At 42.7% G+C, this 22,963-nt stretch overlaps 1 protein-coding gene across 5 annotated transcripts in view; it reads left to right on the top strand.

Annotated features, from left to right (window-relative positions):
• The window catches only part of WNK3 (WNK lysine deficient protein kinase 3), a 164,330-nt gene that overhangs the window by 22,663 nt on the left and 118,704 nt on the right, over positions 1 to 22,963 (top strand). For all 5 annotated transcript variants that reach the window (XM_008959220.5, XM_034950281.3, XM_055106662.2 and 2 more), the window contains exon 2: positions 633 to 1,288. In XM_008959220.5, the coding sequence (XP_008957468.1) occupies positions 752 to 1,288 (537 nt within the window). In that variant the 5' untranslated portion in view covers positions 633 to 751. The remainder of the gene's footprint in view (positions 1 to 632; positions 1,289 to 22,963) is intronic.

The following is a 22,963-nucleotide window of genomic DNA, read 5'->3' as shown; positions in this document are numbered from 1 at the left end:
ATAGAGACAGAAAGTAGAATAGAAGTTACCAGGGGTGGGTGGGGGCTGATAGGGAATCATTGTTTAACTGGTACAGAGTTTCAATTTGGAATGCTTAAAAAGCTCTGGGCATGGATAGTAGTGATGATTGCACAACACTGTGAATGTACTTAACACCACTGAATTGTATAATTAAAAATGGTTAAAATGGTAAATTTGACGATATGTATATTTTAGTACAGTAAAAGAAACTACTATTGATGAATTCCAGAATTTTAGACAAAAACCACCTAGAAACCATGTGGTTGTTTTACTTACTGTGTTTGTCACATTGTGGCTAAGTGAACTCAGGGTTTGGGTACTCATTTTGAATTTGATGGATTGACAGATGGAGCTGAGAACTAGGTTTCTAACCAATATTCATGCAATATGAAGACAGATTGAGCTATATACTAAGTAGTCTGCTAGACACTGAGGACTAATGGTAAACAAGATAAGACACAGTCCCTAGAGTCTGTTGGTTCCTAAGATTGGACAGAAAAAAGAATAAACTTCTTATTAAGGAAAAAGGGATTAAAAAATCAGGTGATTTGTTTTCTCCTTAATGATTTCCTTTGTAGGGTGATTTTAAAATATCTTTTCCCCCCCTTCAGGTTGCTATGGAAATACATGACCACGCAAAAGGAAGTCCATTCTGATAATTCTGATACCTGAGATGTAACTGGACTGAAGAGTAGAAACAGGAAAAATTTTAGTGCCAACTTTAATTACAATGGCCACTGATTCAGGGGATCCAGCCAGCACAGAAGATTCTGAGAAACCTGATGGAATTTCATTTGAAAACAGAGTTCCCCAGGTCGCTGCAACTTTGACAGTAGAAGCTAGACTAAAGGAGAAAAACAGTACCTTCTCTGCTTCTGGGGAAACTGTAGAAAGGAAGAGATTTTTCCGAAAGAGTGTTGAAATGACAGAAGATGACAAAGTTGCCGAATCATCCCCCAAAGATGAGAGAATTAAGGCTGCAATGAATATTCCAAGAGTAGATAAGCTTCCTTCAAATGTGCTGAGAGGTGGACAAGAAGTTAAATATGAACAGTGTTCAAAGTCAACCTCAGAAATCTCAAAAGATTGTTTCAAGGAGAAAAATGAAAAGGAAATGGAAGAAGAAGCAGAAATGAAGGCTGTAGCTACTTCTCCTAGTGGCAGATTCCTGAAATTTGACATAGAACTAGGAAGAGGAGCATTTAAAACAGTATATAAGGGACTGGACACTGAAACATGGGTTGAGGTTGCTTGGTGTGAGCTGCAGGTAGGTATATAATCTTCTTGGTTATAATAAATTCAAGTTTTAGCTGGCCTGGCCTTCTGTGTGATTCATGATTAAAATGTATCATGGATTAAAATAAAATAAAGGGCTTGTCCCCCACATCCTAGAAATTATGGTCCTTTCCTATATCCTCTTAGGAGCTCACTCCAAACTTTTTTTTCTCCTGTTGTTTTCTTTTCTGTTTTAAAGGGGAAGAAAAAAAAATCTATCATGGCTTTGTTTTTCTTTTTCTTTTTTCTTTTTTTTTTTTTTGAGGCGGAATCTTGATGTGTCACCCAGGCTGGAGTGCAGTGGTGCAATCTCGGCTCACTGCAACCTCTGCCGCCTCAGCCTCCCAAATAGCTGGGATTACAGGTGCACGCCACTACGCCCCGCTAATTTTTTGGTTTTTTAGTAGAGACAGGGTTTCACCATGTTGACCAGGCTGGTCTTGAACTCCTGACCTCAGGTGATCCTCCCGCCTCGGCCTCCCAAAGTGTTGGGATTACAGGCATGAGTCATGGCTCCTGGCCTATCCTGACTTTCTTTTGGAAAAATTGTTTTAATTTGTTAGCTTTAGGAAAGTCCCCAAACTCTTAATGTCTCCTTTTGAAAACTTTTCATAAATATATGACTTATGAGTTGATTGTTATACTAAGTACTTGAGAATGTGATTGGGAAATATATTCAGTGTGGCATATACCTTTTCTCTTTTTCTTTCAATAAAATCTTGGGGGTTCATGTGGTGTTTTTCAGAACAGGAAAGGTTTTACTTGATTCTTTGAGGACCTTTACTGATAGAAGCTCATGATGCCTTTGAGTTTACCTCAGAGAGTATCTCTGGAAGAAATAATCACCAGAATCTATTGAAGTTATTCAACTAGAATGTGTTTAGAAATGAGAAATGAAAGCAACAGGAGAATGATTGAATTGCCTACATATTTGGTTCCATAATAAATGTTCATGTAGTACTTTTAATTAATGAAGAACTAAGTAGGGACAGAACATCATAGAAGGGGTTATAATGAGAAGTTTTAGACAGATGTGGGTCAAATATAAGGAAAACCTCTGTGACCTCAGTCAGCCCATAGGAAATGGTTGGTTATTGATCACATGGGATGCTTAAAATTAAGATGGAATAAAGCCAGTTGCTAAGAACAGGTTTCTGTTGCTCAAATTCCAGTGGTCTCCGTGAGTGTAGGTGTATATGTATGAAAACGCCATGATTTCACTCATTCTGAATTTGCTGTAGGTTGCTGTTCAGATAGGTTGGAATTTAGTCCAGGTTTCTGCATTTCTAGGAAGCTTTTTGTTTAATGCCATGGTTTCCAAACTTTACTGTTTATAAGAGTCAGTATTTGCTTCATATGCAAACTCTAGGGCCCATTGGTACAAATTCTGATTCAATAAATCTGGATTGGGGTGCAAGACTGCAATTTTTAAAAACTTTCTAAGTGCTTCTAATTTAGGGAGTCCCTTGAACACTCTTTAGAAAGCAAGTTACTTATCAGTCAGACCCATTCCGGTGGGCCTCGAAAGGTATGTGCATGTGTGGAGTTTGCTTGGTTTTCTTCTCACCTGCTTTTTACCCTTTAAGAATTTTATATGGTATACATTGTAGTAGAAATATTAGATAATGCAGGCAAGGAAGCATCAGAATGACCTAAAATTCCAGTACTTTGAGTACAAGGCTTTAAACATTTTAGTATATACATCTTTCTGGTATATGTATGTGTGTGTGTGTATATATATATATATTTATATATATGCACACACATATCTTTCTATAAAATTTTATAATCTTTATTTTCACTTATCTTGAATCTCTTTTCATTATCTGTAAGTGTATATTTATTTATTTATTTTTGTTAGTGTATATTTACATAATTTTTTTCTTTTTAAATTTTATTTTTTGATTTCCAAATTTTATTTTAAGTTCAGAGGTACATGTGCAGGTTTGTTACATAGGTAAACGTGTGCCATGGTGGTTTGCTGCATAAATCATCCCATCACCTAGGTATTTAGCCCAGCATCCATTAGCTGTTCTTGCTGATGCTCTCCCTCCTCCCACCCACCCCCATTTTTTATTTTTTATTTATTTTATTAATTTTTTAATTTTATTTTTTGAGACAGAGTCTCACTCTTTTGCCCAGGCTGGAGTGCAGTGGCATGATCTCGGCTCATTGTAACCTCCGCCTCCCAGGCTGAAGCAATTCTCCCACTTCAGCCTCTCGAGTAGCTGGGACTACAGGTGCGTGCCACCACTCCTGGCTAATTTTGTTTTTGTATTTTTTTTTATTATACTTTTAGGATACATGTGCACAACGTGCAGGTTTGTTTTTGTATTTTTAGTAGAGATGGGGTTTTGCCGTGTTGCCCTGGTTGGTCTCAAACTCCTGGGCTCAAGCCATCTGCCTGCCTTGGCCTCCCATGGTGCTGGGATTACAGGCGTCAGCCACTGTGCCTGGCCTACATAATTTTTTAAAAATAGATGCCTACTATTTCATTATAAGGTTCTTCTAGGTTATTTAAGCAGTCCCATATTGTTGGATATGTAGGGCCTTTTATTTTTTTGGGAGACATAATCTCATGCCGTCATCTAGGCTGGAATGCAGTGATGCTGTCTTGGCTCACTGAAGCCCTAACGTCCCGGGCTCAAGTGATCCTCCCACCTCAGCCTCCCTAGTAGCTGGGACTGCAGATGTGTGCCACCACACTCAGGTAATAGTGTTTTTTGTTTGTTTGTTTGTTTGTTTTAGACGGAGTCTTGCTCTGTTGCCCAGGGTAGAGTGCAGTGGCACAATCTCGGCTCACTGCAACCTCCACCTCCCAGGTTCAAGTGATTATTCTGCCTCAGCCTCCCTAGTAGCTGGGACTACAGGTGCGTGCCACCACGCCTGGCTAATTTTTGTATTTTTAGTAGAGATAGGGGTTTCACCATATTGGCCAGGCTGGTCTCGAACTCCTGACCTTGTGATCTGCCTGCCTCGGCCTCCCAAAGTACTGGGATTACAGGCGTGAGCCACCATGCCTGGCCGTGTTTTTATTTTTTGTGGAAATGAAGTCTTACTATTTTGCCCAAGCTGGTCTCATACTTCTAGGCTCAAGTGCTCCTTCCACTTCGGCTTCCCAAAATGCTGGGATTATAGGCATGAGCCACTGTAGCCTGCCAAGGTTTTTCCTCTCTACTATTTTACTATTATAACCATGGCTATGATGAACATCCTTGTGTATAATATTGAAAGTTATGTAAATTTTAATTTCATCTCTGCATTGTGACATCAGTAGCACTCAACTTTGCATGATACCATCTGTAAATGAGGGAAATAATTTCCATTCACTTGGTAGTAGGGTACATAGTAAAGATAAGTCAGTCATTTTGCAAGCTGTGTACTCTAGTTATGTTAAAGGATGTTTAGGTAAAACTTGAAAATATTTCAGTGGGAGAAACTGCATAGGATACTGACTTCTTTTTTTTTTTTTTTTTTTTTTTTTTTTTTTAAGACAGAGTCTCGCTCTGTTGCCCAGGCTGGAGTGCTGTGGTGCAATCTCGGCTCACTGCAACCTCCTGGGTTCCAGCCTCCTGGGTTCAAGCGATTCTCTTGCCTCAGCCTCCCGAGTAGCTGGGATTACAGGCATGTACCACCATGCCCGGCTAATTTTTGTATTTTTAGTAGAGGCAGGTTTCAACATACTGGCCAGGCTGGTCTTGAACTCCGGACCTCAGGTGATCTGCCCGCCTTGGCCTCCCAAAGTGCTGGGAGTACAGGCGTGAGCCACCGCACCTGGCTGTAGGATACTGACTTCTATCATTCACCTCTGGAAAGGTTTAAAAATCTCATAAGGTCTTACTACTCGAAGTGTGGTCCCTGGACCAGCAGCATGGACATCACCTGGGAGCTTGTCAGAACTGCATATTCCCAGGCCTTATTCCAGACATTCTGAATCAGAATCTGACTTTTGGTAACACATCCAAGTGATTTGTATGCACAGTTAAGTAGAGTTTGGGAAGCACTTGAAATATGGGACCAAACCCAACAGCTAGCTGAAACGCAGTAGGCATTCCTTTAATACACTAACATGATCTCTATATTATATTATGTATTCTGATTTCCGGCTTCCAGTCCAGACTTCTCAAATTGGAATCTTTAGGAGATGAGCTCCAGGAACTTACTGTTTAAAAGTTCCCAAGATGCTGGGCATGGTGGTGCTCACCTATAGTCCTAGCTACTCAGAAGGTTGAGGCAGGAGAGTCACTTGAGCCCCAGAGTTTGAGGCTGCAGTGAGTTGTGATTGTGCCCCACTGCACTCCACCCTGGGTGACAGAATGAGACCCTGTCTCAAAAAAAAGTTCCCTAGGTGATTGGATACATAGCCAGATTTCAGAATCTCTAATGTGGAGGAAATGTAATATATAAAGTACATTTTAATTTACACAGAAAACAACAATTGTAATTTTCTGTTCTAAAAGGAATGTCAGAATTAGTGGACTTATTTAATCAGTTTTTGGATATTGCTTCGTCTTCTCCTTTTTTTTTTTTTTTAAGGCAAAGTCTTGCTCTGTTGCCCAGGCTAGAGTACAGTGGCATGATCATAGCTCACTGTAACCTCGAATGCCTGGGCTCAGGATCCTCCCGAATAGCCAGGACTACAGGCATAGGCCACCATCCCCAGCTAATTTTTTTTTTTTGAAATATTTTGTAGAGATGCCTTAGCCTCCCAAAATGCTGGAATTACAGGCATGAGCCACCGTGCCCAGCCTGCATATTTGAAATTAAGAAAAAACTAGCTTATTTATAATCCCAGGAGAATAAGGGGCATCATCTTTGAATTACTTCCTGAGTACAATGCAGTTTGTAATGTACAATTTCTCATTCTTCTTCTACAGTCTTATTTATTATATAAACAAGTCTGTAGAAGAAGACCCCAGTGAGCAGTTTGAATGTCTAAATTATTCTAGATTCTTTTTCATTCTTTTTTTATATGTGTGTGCGAGATTGTACATATAATATATATATAATTGATATGTCCATACTTTTGTCTTATCAATTTGATATATGTTCTATTTATTACCATTATTAAAATATATAAACTATAGCATTGACACTACCTCTTGCTTAATTTTCTCCCCTAATGTTAGGTAATTCTTTTCTTTTTTTTTTTCTTTTTTATTTTTTGAGACAGGGTCTCTCTCTGTCACCCAGGCTGGAGTGCAGTGGTATGATCACAGCTCACTGTAGCCTTGACCTTGTGGGCTTAATTGATTCTCCCACCTCAGCCTCCCTAGTAGCTGGGACCACAGATGTGTGTCACCATGCCTGGCTAATTTTTGTATTTTTTGTAGAGACGGGGTTTTGCCATGTTGCCCAGGCTGGCCTCAAGTGATCTGCCCGTCTCGGCCTCCCAAAGTGCTGGGATTACAGGCATGAGCCACCACCACCTGGCCTTTTGATTTTTAGAGACAGAGTCTCACTCTGTCTGCCAGATTGGTCTTGAAGTCCTGGGCTCAAGTGATCCTCCTGCCTTGGCCAACCAAGTAGTTGGGACTACAGGCACAAGCCACTGTACCTGCTACTTTTCTTTTTTTTAAATTTTATTTTTGCGTGTTTGATTTGAAATTTATAGCTCAACAATAGGTTTTAATACCTTTTTCTCTTGATGGCATTCCCTTCTTCCCCATTGTGGATATTTGAGTCTTGTGAAATAATTCTGTTAGTTTGCTTTTTGTAGAGACAGTCTCATTATGTTGTCCAGGCCAGTCTCGAACTCCTGGCTTCTAGAGGTCCTCCTGTCTCTGCCTCTCAGAGTGCTGAGATTACAGACATGAGCCACCATGCCCAGCCTAATTCTGTCGTTTTTATCACCAACAAAGCAAAGGCAAATTGTGTAATAATTCTTAACAGCCCCACTCCATTTGTTTAGAATACATTGACCTTATGGTGCTGCAAAGAACTGGGAGCAATAAATTTTACTGCTGATATTTGACTTTGAGGATGTTGAAAACAAACTCTCAGATTTAGGATTTGGCTATAAACACCTGCATTTCAAGTTTTTCATATTTTATGGTTTCCATAACTTGATTTTTTTAAGAGACAAGGTCTTGCTCTGTTGCCCAGGCTGGAATGCAATGGCATGTCGTAGCTCACTGCAACCTCAAACTCCTATGCTCCATCAGTCTTCCCCCCTCAGACTTCCTAGTGGCATGATCTCGGCTCACTGCAACCTCTGCCTCCTGGGTTCAAGCAATTCTTCTGTCTCAGCCTCCCGAGTAGCTGGGACTACAGGCGCTTGCCACCACACCTAGCTAATTTTTTGTATTTTTAGTAGAGACGGGGTTTCACTGTGTTAGCCAGGATGGTCTCGATCTCCTGACCTCAAGTGATCTGCCTGCCTCAGCCTCCCAAAGTACAGGATTACAGGTGTGAGCCACTGCACCCGGCTATAATTTCTTTCATTTTAATTTTATTATTTTTTTTTAGAGGCAGGGTCTCACTATGTTGCTTGGGCTGGTCTCAAACTCCTGGGCTCAAGTGATTCTCCTGCCTTGGCCTCTCAAAGTTCTGGAATTACAGGCATGAGCCACTGCACCCAGTCTTTAATTTTTGTAGAGATGGGGTTTTGCTATGTTGCTCAGGCTAGTCTTGAACTCCTGGGTTCAAGTGATCCTCCTACCTTGGCCTCCAAAAACACTGGGATTACAGGCATGAGCCACTGTACCTGGCTCCCATAACTTTATTTAAAAAATATATTAATGGGGCCTGGTGCGGTGGCTCACGCCTGTAATCCCAGCACTTTGGAAGGCCGAGGCAGGCGGATCACGAGGTCAGGAGATTGAGACCATCCTGGCTAACACAGTGAAATCTCGTCTCTACTAAAAATACAAAAAATTAGCCGGGTGTAGTGGCGGGCGTCTGTAGTCCCAGCTACTCGGGAGGCTGAGGCAGGAGAATGGCGTGAACCCAGGAGGCGGAGCTTACAGTGAGCTGAGATCACGCTACTGCACTCCAGCCTGGGCAACAGAGCGAGACTCCATCTCAAAAAAAAAAAAAAATCAAACAAACAAACAAAAATTAATGGAAAGACTTTGACCTATTGTTCTTTGTAAAAACTTTGGTAAATTACTTGGTGATTACTTGGTAAATTAGTAAATTACTGTGAGTGAGGGCTATAAGTCGTAAGTGCTATTTAGAAGACTATATTTTAGTTTATGATGTTGAAAGACTTGGTCACATGTTACTGAAAGACCGGTTTAGCAACTCTCAGAAAGAATCAGTCACAGGAGTTTGTAATAGTTTCTTCCTCCACTAACAATTTGAAAATTAACATCACTTAGCTTTTACACATGGAAATACAACCAGTTTTTGCTCTATGATGAGTTGGAAAATACTTACACCAGTACATTTATCATTTGTTTTCTTCATATAATGGAACTATTTCCTTTTTTTTTTTTTTTTTGAGAGGGAGTTTTGCTCTTGTTGCCCAGGCTGGAGTGCAATGGCATGATCTTGGCTCACTGCAACCTCCGCCTCCCGGGTTCAAGCAATTCTCCTGTCTCAGCCTCCTGAGTTGCTGGGATTACAGGCGTGTGCTACCATGCCCAGCTAATTTTTGTGTTTTTAGTAGAGACTGGGTTTCACCATTTTGGCCAGGCTAGTCTTGAACTCCTGACTTCAAGTGATCCACCCGTCTCGGCCTTCCAAAGTGCTGGGATTACAGGCGTGAGCCACAACGCCCGGCCAATGGAACTTTTTTCTAAATATAGAAACATCATAGAGATTTGAAATATGTTTTGTTGACTTTTTCTGAAATGTATTTGAGTGTGCTTGTAATAAGCCTCACTCTGTGGTCAGATATGTGATTGTGTACTTTGGAGGGTAACAGACCTTTGAATAGCACTTAGATATCTAACAACTCGAGCTATAGCCTGTTAACCGAACCAAACATGACACTGAAAAGAAATACCAAAAGGAAAAAAATGGCACAATAGAGTATAGCAGGTTGACATGTTGAGTGAGCATTCTAATATACTTTCATTATAGTAATGAATATACTCAAAGCAATGCAGTGGAAGTAACAGCTTAAAAATCCATACTTCCACACCTGAAGCATCTATCAAAATTGTGGAAGAACTTATTTCTATTTTATTTTCATTCATCATCTAAGTATACTTTGGGGAAAACTATATTTTGAGACATTAGCCCTATTACATTTGATTGTGAAATTAGAATTAGATATGAAAACAGTTGAATTTCCAATAAAGGAAAAAGTAATTTAAAAAGATGCTAGAATTTCTGTTTCTGAATATAGTTGTTTACAGTATTTGCACTGGGACACTTAATTTTGCTCCCCAAATATTTTTATGTCCCTCTTGGAAATGTTTCTGGATTCTGTTTAGCCGTGTAAGAAAGTGCTTCATTACATTATAGGCACACGCCAAATAGTCTGATTCAGTTTGATTTCCTACTCTCTTCATCAGATCCAGCCCTAAAAGTAGAATTCAGTCATGGACAAAGCGTGATTACATTGAAGGGAGGAGGGATAGAGCTTGCTTAAATATACATGTTCTCATCTCTGTTTAAAAACTAGTCACGAACTTTATTAAATATAAACCAAAGGCAAATGCTTTTACAAAATGACAAAGGGTGGGAGTGGCAGGAGATAGCCTTTGTCTGGGAAATAGCATTAATTTCCCCAGTTAGTTGAGTGAGTTAGTTTTGAGCTAATTATTTGCTTGATAGATTTAAAAAATTGATACATGTGGTAAGCTGAAAATAGCCCCCCAAAGATGTCCATGTCCTAATCCCTGGAACCTGTGAATATGTCATCTTACATTTCAAAAAGGACTTTGCAGATGCGATTAACTTAAAGATCTAGGGATTGGAAGATTACCCTGGATTATCTGGGTGGACCCAGTGTAATCACAAGGGTCCTTATAAGAGGGAGGCAGAATGGCCATAGTCAGAGGAGGAGATCTGATGATGGAAGCAGAGGCTGGAGTGATGCATTTGCTGACAATGAGCCAACGAATGTGGACAGTCTCCAGAAGCTGGAAAAGATAAGGAAACATTCTTCTCTAGAGTCTTCACAGGAATGCAGCCCTCCTGATACCTTGATTTTAGTCTAGAGAGACTCAATTTGGATTTCTTAATCCCTACAACTAGCAGATAATACATTTCTGTTTTAAGCCACTGTGTTTGTTGTAATTTGTTACAGTAGCAATAGGAAATGAATACAATAGACTATAGCTGCCATTTGTTCATTCAACAAATAAATAGTACCTGCAATGTGCCAGACACATGCCAAGTGCTAGGGACATAATGGGGAGAAAAAGCAGACACAGGCCTCATTTTCACAAAGCTTACAGTAGAAGGAGTTTACAGTTATAAGAAGGCTTAGAAATTGAAGTTCATGAAATGATGAAAGGGCTGTTTAATATAGGTTTGTTTAAAGGAAATGGTAGGGTTGACAGTAGGGGGCAACAGGGATACCACTCCTTTATTACATAGTTTTCTTTTTTAAAAACTTTTTATTTTGATATATTTTCTACTCACAGAAGAGTTGCAAAAAGAGTATAGAAAGTTCCTGTATACCCATCACCCAGACTCCCTTTATGTTAATATCTTGTATTTTTATTTTTGGTAGAGATGGGGTCTTGCTATGCTGAACAGGCTGATCTCTAACTCCTGGCCTCAAGCATTCCTCCTGCCTCGGCCTCCCAAAGTGCTGGGATTACAGGTGTGAGCCACCATGCTTGGCCCTTAGTTGTTTTTTAGATTGCCCCTTAGTTGTTTTTTAGATTGCCCCTTAATTTGACTTTGTCTTATGTTTTCTCATGCTTAGATTTAGACTATGCATTTTTGGCAGGAATACCACAGAAGTGATGCACCATCCTCAGTGCATCATAACTGGGGGTACATGGTGTTGTTTTGTATTACTGGTGATAATAATCTTGATCACTTGGTTAAGGTGGTATCTGCCAGGCTTTCTCTCCTGTAAAGTTACTGTTTTTCCTGTTGTATATTAGTAAATATCTTGGGGGTAGATCTTTGAGACTATGCAAATATACTGTTTTCTTTTAAACTTTTGCCCGCTGATTTTAGCATCCGTTGGTGTATCTTGCATGTCATCATTATAACTGTAGTGTTCTAATGATTTTTTTCTCACATTCCTTCTGCATTTATTAATTGGCATTAACCTGTTAGTTTTATGTGATTTCTCCCCAGTATACCTGTTAAGTTTCTGGAAACCCAACAATAGGAGAATTTATGGTTGAGATACTTTGGTATAGTTAGTAATAGCAGGTATCATATATTTTCCATTATCAAAATTAACATTAATGGAACATTTATACTGGTACTTAATTTGAATATTTTATTTAATCCTTAGAATAGGTATATGAGATAAGGATTATTAGTTTTCAGATGGTGGAACTGAAATTTAGATATGTTAAGCAATTTTCCCAATGGAGCAGAGTCAGGATTTGTATTCCATCAATTATATCTATGTAAAACATTTACATAGATGATTGAAGAATTTCCCACTCACTAGTTACTTGGGCAGATCATTCTTTTATGTTTTTAACCATTTTAGAACAAATGATTTCTTAAACGGATCCTGTTTAAGATTCTTAACATTGAACTACTGAAACTCAAGGGATGTCAGTTAATGGTGTCATTGAAGGGCACCTGAGGAATAGTTTCGTGATTAGATTGTCATGGTTCAGTATCTGGCCTTCACCTTTTGTCAATGTCCAGAGGTTGGGGAGTTGGGGAGACTGACTTGTGTTCACTCCAGCTCCTAAATCTAGGATACAAGTTTATTATTTTAAAATGAGAAATATAGTTGTTAGGTAAAATGTTCTATATAGTCTTTAGGCTAGTTACATGGGGAGCTAAATTATAATCAGAAGCTGGCTTGGTGCTTATAGAGTCGGAACAAAGGAGCTAGATGTTCCTGTATGTCCTCCTGCTAAGGCAAGAGCCTGACCAAATGAACCGAATGCTCACATTCTGATTGGATGAGGACATCTTTGATCAGCAGTTCTGGAAGATAGGTGAACCTGGTTCTATGCATGGTTTATTGCCTTTTGATTTATTACCTTGACTACCACTTGTGAGCACTTTTCTTTTTTCTTTCTTTCTTTTTTTTTTTTTTTTTTTGAGATAGAGTCTTGCTCTGTCACTCAGGCTGGAGTGCGATGGCGTGATCTCGGCTCACTGCAACCTCTGCCTCCGGGGTCAAGCGAATTTTCTGCCTCCCGGGTCAAGCGAATTTCCTGCCTCAGCCTCTCGAGTAGCTGGGATTATAGGCATGCGCCACCACGCCCAGCTAATTTTTGTATTTTTAGTAGAGACGGGGTTTCACCATGTTGGCCAGGCTGGTCTCGAACTCCTGACCTCAGGTGATCCACCCGCCTCAGCCTCCCAAAGTGTTGGGATTACAGGTGTGAGCCACCGCGCTCAGCCAAGCACTTTTCTTTAGGTATTAATACCATTGCTGTCTCAAAGCTTTAGTATGGTAATATGACCAGATTATGACTATTATACCGTGATTTCTTAATTGATACGTTGATGTCACCGTTTACAAATTATCGTTATCCTCAGTGTCTGTTTATTTCATTTAGCATGAGTTCTGGGGTACTACACCATCTCTCCATGGAAAGTGGTTTGTGAATGAGATATCTGCACTCATTGCCATGACTGCTGTTTCTGAGAGGCAGAGTAGTGAACCAGAAAGTGCTTTGGATTCAGAATTCAACGTACGGGGTTCCAGTGTTGCCTGTGCCAGTTAGGTACCTTGGGTAAGCCAGATAGTTTAACTGGAGCCTTAATTTTTTACTTTTCTTTTAAAGAAAAACATGATAAATACTTTGGATGTACCAAAAAGAATAAAGAGTAACATAATGGAAACTGTGTACCTACTGCCCAGTTTAAGAAATAAAACATTGGCTGGGGGCGGTCGCTCACGCCTGTAATCCCAGCACTGTGGGAGGCTGAGGTGGGTGGATCACCTGAGGTCAGACATTCAAGACCAGCCTGGCCAACATGGCGAAACTCCTCCTCTACTAAAAATACCAAAATTAGCGGCGCATGGTGGCACATGCCTGTAATCCCAGCTACTCAGAAGGCTGAGGCAGGAGAATTGCTTGAACCCGGGAGGTGGAGGTTGCGGTGAGCCTAGATCATGCCATTGCACTCCAGCCTGGGTGACAGAGCAAGACTCCATCTCAAAAAAAAAAAAAGAAAAGAAAACATTGAGGATTAGAGAGATTACTTTTAAAGCATGTGACGCATTTTAGTGTTCAATAAATGGTAGTGTTAAAATACTGAGCAACCTCATGTTTATCAAGAATATTCAAGCTGAGGCAGGAGAATAGCTTGAGGATAGGAATTCAAGACCAGCCTGGTCAACATAGCAAGGGCTCATCTCCACAAAAAAAAAAAAAAAAAAGGCTGAGCATAGGCATAGTGGCATGTCCCAGTAGTGTCTTGGGTATTTGGGAGACTGAGGCAAGAGGATCATGTGAGCCCAGGAGTTCAAGGCTGCAGTGAACTATGATCGTGCCACTGCACTCCAGCCTGGGCAACACAGAGTGAGACCCTGTCTCTCTAAAAAGAAAAAAAATATTCATTGATAGAGTGCTTTATAAGCTAAGCATCATTTTGAAGCCTTTGTAATATTCATCCTTACTTGATTAGGTTATTTTATAATATAGCTTTTATATATTTGTTAATGATTTATCCTTTCACATTTGCAGAAACAGATCCATGTAGCCTCTGACTTGTTTCTGTAGATCATTGTTGGTGTTTGCATTAAGATACATACCTGATAAGGACATAGTTTACTTTTTGGAAATGAAATGCTTCTTATCTTGAATAAATATATATACAGGTTGGTCATACTGGTATTGTGCCATGTCTCAGGAAAGGTTTTGTGTACACTTTTAGCATTCCATATGTTATAATAGATTTAATGTTTAGTTAACATTTATAAAAGGATAATATTTCTTTTTACAGTAGTGTGGAGTAGTTGAAATCTATTTGATAAATTTGTATTTGACTCCTATTTATCAGCTATATAAATGAACATTTATAACACTGATATTTGACATAAAATTGATATTTGATGCTTTCTTCTTGGTGTCCTTACCTTGAGACAGCAAGATTTAGGGATCATTTTCATAGACCAGAATTTTCCCAGCATTTGACTATGTCAGCTTCATTAGCTAGTGCTGTTCTCTGGTTTGTCTTTTGTGGCTCATCATTCCTTTCTTGTGTAAGAATTCTTATTGATGATGTGTGAAAGTTTCTCTACCAAAGTGGTTGTCATTAATACAATAATGCGTGTAGGGGTGTGTGTGTTTAAAGGATGTTACTGTGGTAGCTGAAAGCTCTACTCTAAGTATTTTCCTCTGGATTTTGGTGCTACTTTAACAGGTTTACTTTCCCCTTGCTAAATGTGAAGTGGAGTTTTGAAGATCTTGGCTCTACATTTTTAGTAGACTTCACCTCCAGCAGTATATCTGGGAAAACAGTTGTAATTTTGTAAAGTTGTTTATTCCTAATGCTGACTACTTTCAATCTGTAGAATCAAAGGATGAAGTAGGGTAGTTTAGTATGGCACATGAAAGACTTGGCATTCTACTAATTTAATCAGAAGGCATCAAAATTTATTCATTATTCTGGCCAGGTATGGTGACTCATGCCTATAATCCTAGCACTTTGGGAGGCTGAGGCAGGCAGATCACTTGAGCTCAGGAGTTTGAGACCAGCCTGGGCAACATGGCAAAATCCCATCTTTACAAAAAATACAAAAATCAGCTGGGTGTGGTGGCACGTGCCTGTAGTCCCAGCTACTTGGTAGGCTGAGGTGGGAGGATCGCTTGAACCTGGGAGGTGGAAGTTGCAGTGAGCTGAGATCGGGCCACTGCACTCCAGCCTGAGTGACAGAGTGACATCCTGTCTCAAAAAAGAATTACTAATTATTCTTCAGAGTAGATCTGCTGTCTATCATGAGTAGAGGACTTCTAGCCAATTATAGGGGCACTTAAGACTTATTAGTCAGGTTGGGCTGGGTGCAGTGGCTCATACCTGTAATCCCAGCACTTTGGGAGGCCGAGGTGGGCGGATCGCCTGAGGTCAGGAGTTCAAAACCAGCCTGGCCAACATGGCGAAACCCCGTCTCTACTAAAAATACAAAAATTAGTCAGGCGTGATGGCGGGCACCTGTAATCCCAGCTACTGGGGGAGGCTGAGGCACGAGAACCGTTTGATCCCGGGAAGTGGAGGTTGCAGTGAACCGAGGTCACACCACTCACTCCAGCCTGGATGACAGAGCAAGACTCCATCTCAAAAAAAAAAAGAAAAGACTTATTAGGCCAGATAATAAAGCATAAAGACTCTACTTGTTTCCTTGCTTTTGTTCTCTGAGTTCCTTATTTTTTTTTCAAGACAGGGTCTTGCTCTCTTACCTAGGCTGGAGTGCAGTGGCGTGACCATAGTTCACTGCAGCCTTGAACGCCTGGGCTCAAGTGATCCTCCTGCCTCAGCCTCCCAAGTAGCTAGGACTACAGGTGCATGCCTCCATGCCCAGCTATTTTGTATAGTTGGGGTCTTGTTTTGTTGCCCAAGCTGGTCTTGAACTCCTTCCTAGCCTCCCTAAGTACTGGGATTACAGATGTGAACCACTGTGCCCGCTGACTTCCTTAACTTTCTAAAAAATATTTTTTATTGTGGCAAAATGTCTAATATATAACATAAGAGTTACCATCTTAACCTTTTTTTTTTTTTTGAGACAGAGTCTCACTCTGTTGTCCAGGCTGGAGTGAAGTGGCATGATATCAGCTCACTGCAACCCCTGCCTCCTGGGTTCAAGCAATTCTCATGCCTCAGCCTCCCGAGTTGCTGGGATCACAGGCGCGTGCCACCACACCCGGATAATTTTTGTATTTTTAGTAGAGAATGGGGTTTTGCCATGTTGGCTGGGCTGGTCTCGAACTCCTGGCCTCAGGTTATCTGCCCGTCTTGACCTCCCAAAGTGCTGGGATTACAGGCGTGAGCCACTGTGCCCAGCCATCTTAACCATTTTTAAGTGTGCAGTTTTTCAGTGGCATTAAGTATATTTACATCATTGTACATCCCTCAGCACTATCCATCTCCAGTACTTTTTTATCATTCCAAATAGAAACTCTGTACTCATTAAACAATTTAACTTCCCCTGGCTGGGCGCGGTGGCTCACGCCTATAATCCCAGCACTTTGGGAGGCCGAGGCAGGTGGATCACGAGGTCAGAAGATCGAGACCATCCTGGCTAACATGGTGAAACCCTGTCTCTACTAAAAAATACAAAAAATTTGCCGGGCATGGTGGCACGCGCCTGTAGTCCCAGCTACTTGGGAGGCCGAGGCAGGAGAATGGCGTGAACCCGGGAGGTGGAGCTTAGAGTGAGCTGAGATCGCACCACCGCACTCCAGTCTGGGCGACAGAGCGAGATTCCGTCTCAAAAAAAAAAAAAAACAATTTAACTTCCCATTCCCCACTCTGCCTAGCTCCTGTTAACTACTATTCTACTTTCTGTCTCTATGAATTTGCCTATTGTAGGTACCTCATATAAGTGGAATCAAGCAATGTTTGTCTTTCCTGTCTTGTTTATTTCACTTACCATAACGTTTTCAAAATTCATCCATGTTGGCCGGGTGCGGTGGCTCACACCTGTAATCCCAGCTACTTTGGGAGGCTGAGGTGGGCGGATCACAAGGTCAAGAGTTCGAGACCAGCCTGGCCAACATGGTGAAACCCCGTCCCTACTAAGAATACAAAAATTAGCCGGGCATGGTGGCATGTGCCTGTAATCCTAGGTACTCAGGAGGCTGAGGCAGGAGAATTGCTTGAACCTGGCAGGCGGAGGTTGCAGTGAGCCGAGATTGTGCCTCTGCACTCCAGACTGGGTGATAGAGCAAGACTCCGTCTCAGGAAAAAAAAAAAAAAAGATTCATCCATGTTTTGTAGCATGTATCAGAATTTCATTTCTCTTTAAGGCTAAACAGTATTCCATTGTATGTATGTACCATATTTTGTTTATTCATCTGTTGGTGGGCATTTGAGTTGTTTCTACGTTTTGGCTATTGTGAATAATGCTGCTATGAACATGGTTCTACAAATGTCTGTGTCTCTGCTTTCAGTTCTTTTGGGTATATACCTAGAATACCTAAAAGTAGAATTGCTGGAGCATATGATAATTCTATGTTTAATATGGTGAGGAACCATCATGTTGCTTTCCACAATGAATATACCATTTTACATTCCCCAGCAATGTACAAGGTTTCTCCATATCCTTGGCAACACTTCTTATTTATTTATTTATATATTTATTTACTTAGATAATAGCCATCCTAATGGGTGTGAAGTGGTATTTTATTGTGGTTTTGATTTGCATTGCCCTGACAACTAATGATGTTGAGCATCTTTTCTCAAAGTTGTAGAGATTATAAGTCCCAGATCAAGTTCTAGCTTGGTGGGTTTCTGGTGAGGGCTCTCTTCATGGCTTGGTGAGGAGAGTTGGGAGTGAGCTTTCTCTTGTCTTCTTGTCTTTTTTTTTTTTTTTTTTGAGATGGAGTCTCGCTCTATTGCCCAGGCTGGAGTGCGGTGGCGTGATCTCAGCTCACTGCAACCTCCGCCTCCTGGGTTCAAGCGATTCTCCTGCCTCAGCCTCCCAAGTAGCTGGGATTACAGGTGCCTGCCACCACGCCTGGCTACTTCTTTATATTTTTGGTAGAGACGGGGTTCCACCATGTTGGCCAGGCTGGTCTTGAGCTCCTGACCTCAGGTGATCCACCCACCTTGGCCTCCCAAAGTGCTGGGGTTACGGGCATGAGCCACTGCACCCGGCCTCTGTTATCTCTTTTTATAAGGATACTAATCCTATTGGATCAAGGACCCACCCTTATGACATAAAGGCCCTGTCTCCAAATACAGTCACATTGGGGTTGGGGTTTTAACTTACAAATTTTGGCGGAGGAGAGAGGACACAAACATTCCGTCTATAATACAGGGGAAGATCTGCTGATCTCTTTGTATAGTTATGCCCCCTCAAAAGTGTGAGCAGAGCTAAAAGACTAGTGGGCTGACCAGTCTTTTAGTCTTGAGGGTCTAAAGGGTAGACGGGGTCATTTTTAGTCTACAGAGTAGGAGAGAGAGTTAGCTTTTGCATTCTAGGAGAATAAGGAGCAAAGACACTTCCTCGATGTCTAACAAGATGTTAGTTGTTACAGAGCAGCCCTCAGGGGAGAGACTGCTATAGCTCCATCACTCATGGGACTACATAAGGTACCCCAGGGCTCCCCTGAGTAAATCAAGGACTCAGAAGAGGATTGAATATGAGGGGAAAATAATCACTTTTCTGACTTGAATTAGTAGTCTCGATAATCAAAAAGAAGTAGTATCTAAAAGTAGATATCTAGGTAAAATCTGGTAAATAACTAGACTAACCAAGAAAAAAGAATCTTACATGCACCTTTCTTCTTATCTTCAATGCTAGAAGCTAAAAGACAGTAGACCATTAAGGGGAAAAGGCTACACCATCCAAGAATCTCTAATCAGCTAAGATACCATCTCCCAGGGTGAAAAAGATATTCATGGACCATAGTGCAGAAAACTATGTAATAGTTGAAAAGATGAAGCTAGATCTATGTAACTAACATATGTTGACATTGAATGAATGGAATATTTGATAAAAGTGCTAAGTAAAGACTCTACAGCTAGAACAGAAGTGTGTCAGGGGGAGGGGCAATCATATAGAAGTGGACAGTGTAGGGGTGATTAAGTCTTTTTTTTTTTTTTTTTTTTTGAGACAAGGTCTCCCTCTGTTGCCCAGGCTGGAGTGCAGTAGCAGAATCTTGGCTTGCTGCAACCTCCACCTCCCAGGCTCAAGTGATCCTCCCACCTCAGCCTCCCAAGTAGCTAGGACTACAGCTATTGGGACGTGCCTCCATGCTCAGCTGATTTTTTTTTATTTTTAGTAGAGACAAGGTTTTGCCATGTTGTCCAGGCTGATTTCGAACTCCTGAGCTCGAACGATTCACCTGCCTCAGCCTCCCAAAGTACTGATATTACAGGCATGAGCCATCGTGCCTGACCAGCGATTAAGTCTTCTACATGTGTTGTCTATGTGGCATGATAGAAAGGGGGGAAATATTAGTATTTTAGATTATTTATTTATTTTTGGTGAATGGGGGCTAGGTGAAGTAGGGAGAACGAGTAGATGAGTTACTTTCTTAAAACAGATAAATATGTTTGATCTTGAGTGTCTGGAAAGGGAGGCTATCCACTAGTAAAAAAGGAAAAATATTATATATCTCTTTTTTTTTTGAGACAGCATCTCACTTTGTCACTCAGGCTAGAGTGCAGTATGGCGCAAACATGGCTCACTACAGTCTCGACCTCCCGGGTTCAAGCGATCCTCCAGCCTCAGCCCCCTAAGTAGCTGGGACTACAGACATACACCACTATGCCCGGCTAATTTTTGTATTTTTTGTAGAGACAGGGTTTTGTCATGTTGCTCACGCTGGTGTTAAACTCCTGAGCCTAAGCAATGCACCCACCTTGACCTCCCAAATTGTTGGGATTACAGATGTGAGCCACTGTGCCTAGCCTGCTACATCTCTTAGTTAATAATAGGAAACAACAAAGTGAAATAAATAAAGAACATAAAATAAGATTGAAGGAGTAAAATTAAGTATATTATTTGCTATACCAAATGTGGACATGTTGCATTTACTTAATAAGAAACTCAGATTGTCAGGTAGAGTTAAAAGACAAAACTCACATGTGTTGTTTACTAAAATCATACTTAAAGCAGTGATAAAGAAAAGGTAAAGATGTAAACAAGCAAAGAGAAAACAAGAGTGGCAATGTGTTTTGTTTTTTTTTTTTGTTTTTTTTTGAGACAGAGTCTCACTCTGTCGCCCAGGCTGGAGTGCAGTGGCATGGTCTTGGCTCACTGCAACCTCTGCCTCTTGGGCTCAAGTGATTCTCATGTCTCAGCCTCCCAAGTAGCTGGGATTACACGCACGTGCCACCACACCTGGCTAATTTTTTGTGTTTTTATTAGAGACAGGGTTTCACAATGTCGACTAGGCTGGTCTCGAGCTCCTGACCTCAGGCGATCTGCCCGCCTTGGCCTCCCAAAGTGCTGGGATTACAGGTGTGAGCCACCACACCTGGCCCCAAAGTGGCAATGTTAATGTACATCAAAAAAGGAGGAAAACAAGGTTGAAACATTAGACAGGATATTATGAAATTATATACTTCATAGTTTACGAAGATGTATCAAAAACTTGTAGACATCAAAAATATTTTGGCTAAATAACCTCTAATAGCATTTTCAAAAAAGGCAAACATGTATTTGTAGTGGGAAATTTCATGTACATTTCTTTCAGCATAGGAGAGATCTAGTGCACAAAAAGTGAGTAAATACAGAGGAGTTGTGCCAGGCAAGGTGGCTCACGCCTGTAATCCCAGCACTTTGGGAGGCCGAGGCAGGTGGATCACCTGAGGTCAGGAGTTCAAGATCATCCTGACCAACATGGAGAAACCCCACCTCTACTAAAAATACAAAATTAGCCGGGGTGGTGGCGCATGCCTGTAATCACAGCTACTCGGGAGGCTGAGGCAGGAGAATTGCTTGAACCCGGGAGACGGAGGTTGCCGTGAGCCAAGATCGCGCCATTGCACTCCAGCCTGGGCAACAAGAGCAAAACTCCATCTCAAAAAAAAAAAAAAAATACAGAGGAGTTGAATAATATAATCCACAATCCACAAACTTTATTTGATGGATGTATAGAACTTTATATCCTTCAAACAAGAAATATACATTGTTATATGTGGCCCCCAAAAACCCTTAAGTTAAAGCAGAGAGATTTTGTACTTGCATTACTCAATAAGATTAGAAATAAATAATGAAATAAATAACCAAAAGATTCTTAACTAATTAGAGAGCAGAAATCACATTCCTAGGTAAATTTTGAATCAAAGAGAAAATGAAAACTGAAAATGAAAATGAAAATTATAAACTAGAAAGCAATGAAAAAGAGAAGACATTACAACAAAACCTGTGGGTCATTGCAAAAGTTGTACCTGTTAGAAAATTTATAGCCTAAAATATCTTCATTATTAATGAACAATAACTAAAGGAATTTAGTACTCATGTTAAGAAATTAGGAAAATAGCTCTCCCTCTCCCGTCTCCCTCTCCCTCTCCTGTCTCCCTCTCCCTCTCCCGTCTCCCTCTCCCGTCTCCCTCTCCCTCTCCCGTCTCCCTCTCCCTCTCCCGTCTCCCTCTCCCTCTCCCCTCTCCCTCTCCCTCTCCTTTCCATGGTCTCCCTCTCATGCCGGGCCGAAGGTGGACTGTACTGCTGCCATCTCGGCTCGCTGCAGCCTCCCTGCCTGATTCTCCTGCCTCAGCCTGCCGAGTGCCTGCGATTGCAGGCGCGCGCCGCCACGCCTGACTGGTTTTCGTGTTTTTTTGATGGGGACGGGGTTTCGCTGTGTTGGCCGGACTGGTCTCCAGCTCCTAGCCGCGAGTGATCCGCCAGCCTCGGCCTCCCGAGGTGCCGGGATTGCAGACGGACTCTCGTTCACTCAGTGCTCAATGGTGCCCAGGCTGCAGTGCAGTGGCGTGATCTCGGCTCGCTGCGGCCTCCACCTCCCAGCCGCCTGCCTTGGCCCCCCAAAGTGCCGAGATTGCAGCCTCTGCTCGGCCGCCACCCCGTCTGGGAAGTGAGGAGCGTCTCTGCCTGGCTGCCCATCGTCTGGGATGTGAGGAGCCCCTCTGCCTGGCTGCCCAGTCTGGAAAGTGAGGAGCGTCTCTGCCCGGCCGCCATCCCACCTGGGAAGTGAGGAGCGCCTCGTCCCAGCCTCCATCCCATCTAGGAAGTGAGGAGCGTCTCTGCCCGGCAGCCCATCGTCTGAGATGTGGGGAGCGCCTCTGCCCCACCACCCCGTCTGGGATGTGAGGAGCGCCTCGGCCCGGCCGCGACCCCGTCTGGGAGGTGAGGAGCGTCTCTGCCCGGCCGCCCCGTCTGAGAAGTGAGGAGACCCTCCGCCTGGCAACCGCCCCGTCTGAGAAGTGAGGAGCCCCTCCGCCTGGCTGCCACCCCGTCTGGGAAGTGAGGAGCGTCTCCGCCCGGCAGCCACCCCGTCCGGGAGGGAGGTGGGGGTCAGCCCCCTGCCCGGCCAGCCGCCCCGTCCGGGAGGGAGGTGGGGGGCTCAGCCCCCCGCCCGGCCAGCCGCCCCGTCCGGGAGGTGAGGGGCGCCTCTGCCCGGCCGCCCCTACTGGGAAGTGAGGAGCCCCTCTGCCCAGCCAGGAGCCCCTCTGCCCAGCCAGCCGCCCCGTCCGGGAGGGAGGTGGGGGGGTCAGCCCCCCGCCCGGCCAGCCGCCCCGTCCGGGAGGGAGGTGGGGGGGTCAGCCCCCCGCCCGGCCAGCCGCCCCGTCCGGGAGGGAGGTGGGGGGCTCAGCCCCCCGCCCGGCCAGCCGCCCCGTCCGGGAGGGAGGTGGGGGGCTCAGCCCCCCACCCGGCCAGCCGCCCCGTCTGGGAGGGAGATGGGGGGGTCAGCCCCCCACCTGGCCAGCCACCGGGTCTGGGAGCTGAGGGGCGCCTCTGCCCGGCTGCCCCTACTGGGAA

The sequence above is a fragment of the Pan paniscus genome, chromosome X (genome assembly GCF_029289425.2).
Source record: "Pan paniscus chromosome X, NHGRI_mPanPan1-v2.0_pri, whole genome shotgun sequence".
Classification (NCBI taxonomy): Eukaryota; Metazoa; Chordata; class Mammalia; order Primates; family Hominidae; genus Pan; species Pan paniscus.
This window is presented reverse-complemented; position numbering and strand designations above follow the sequence as displayed.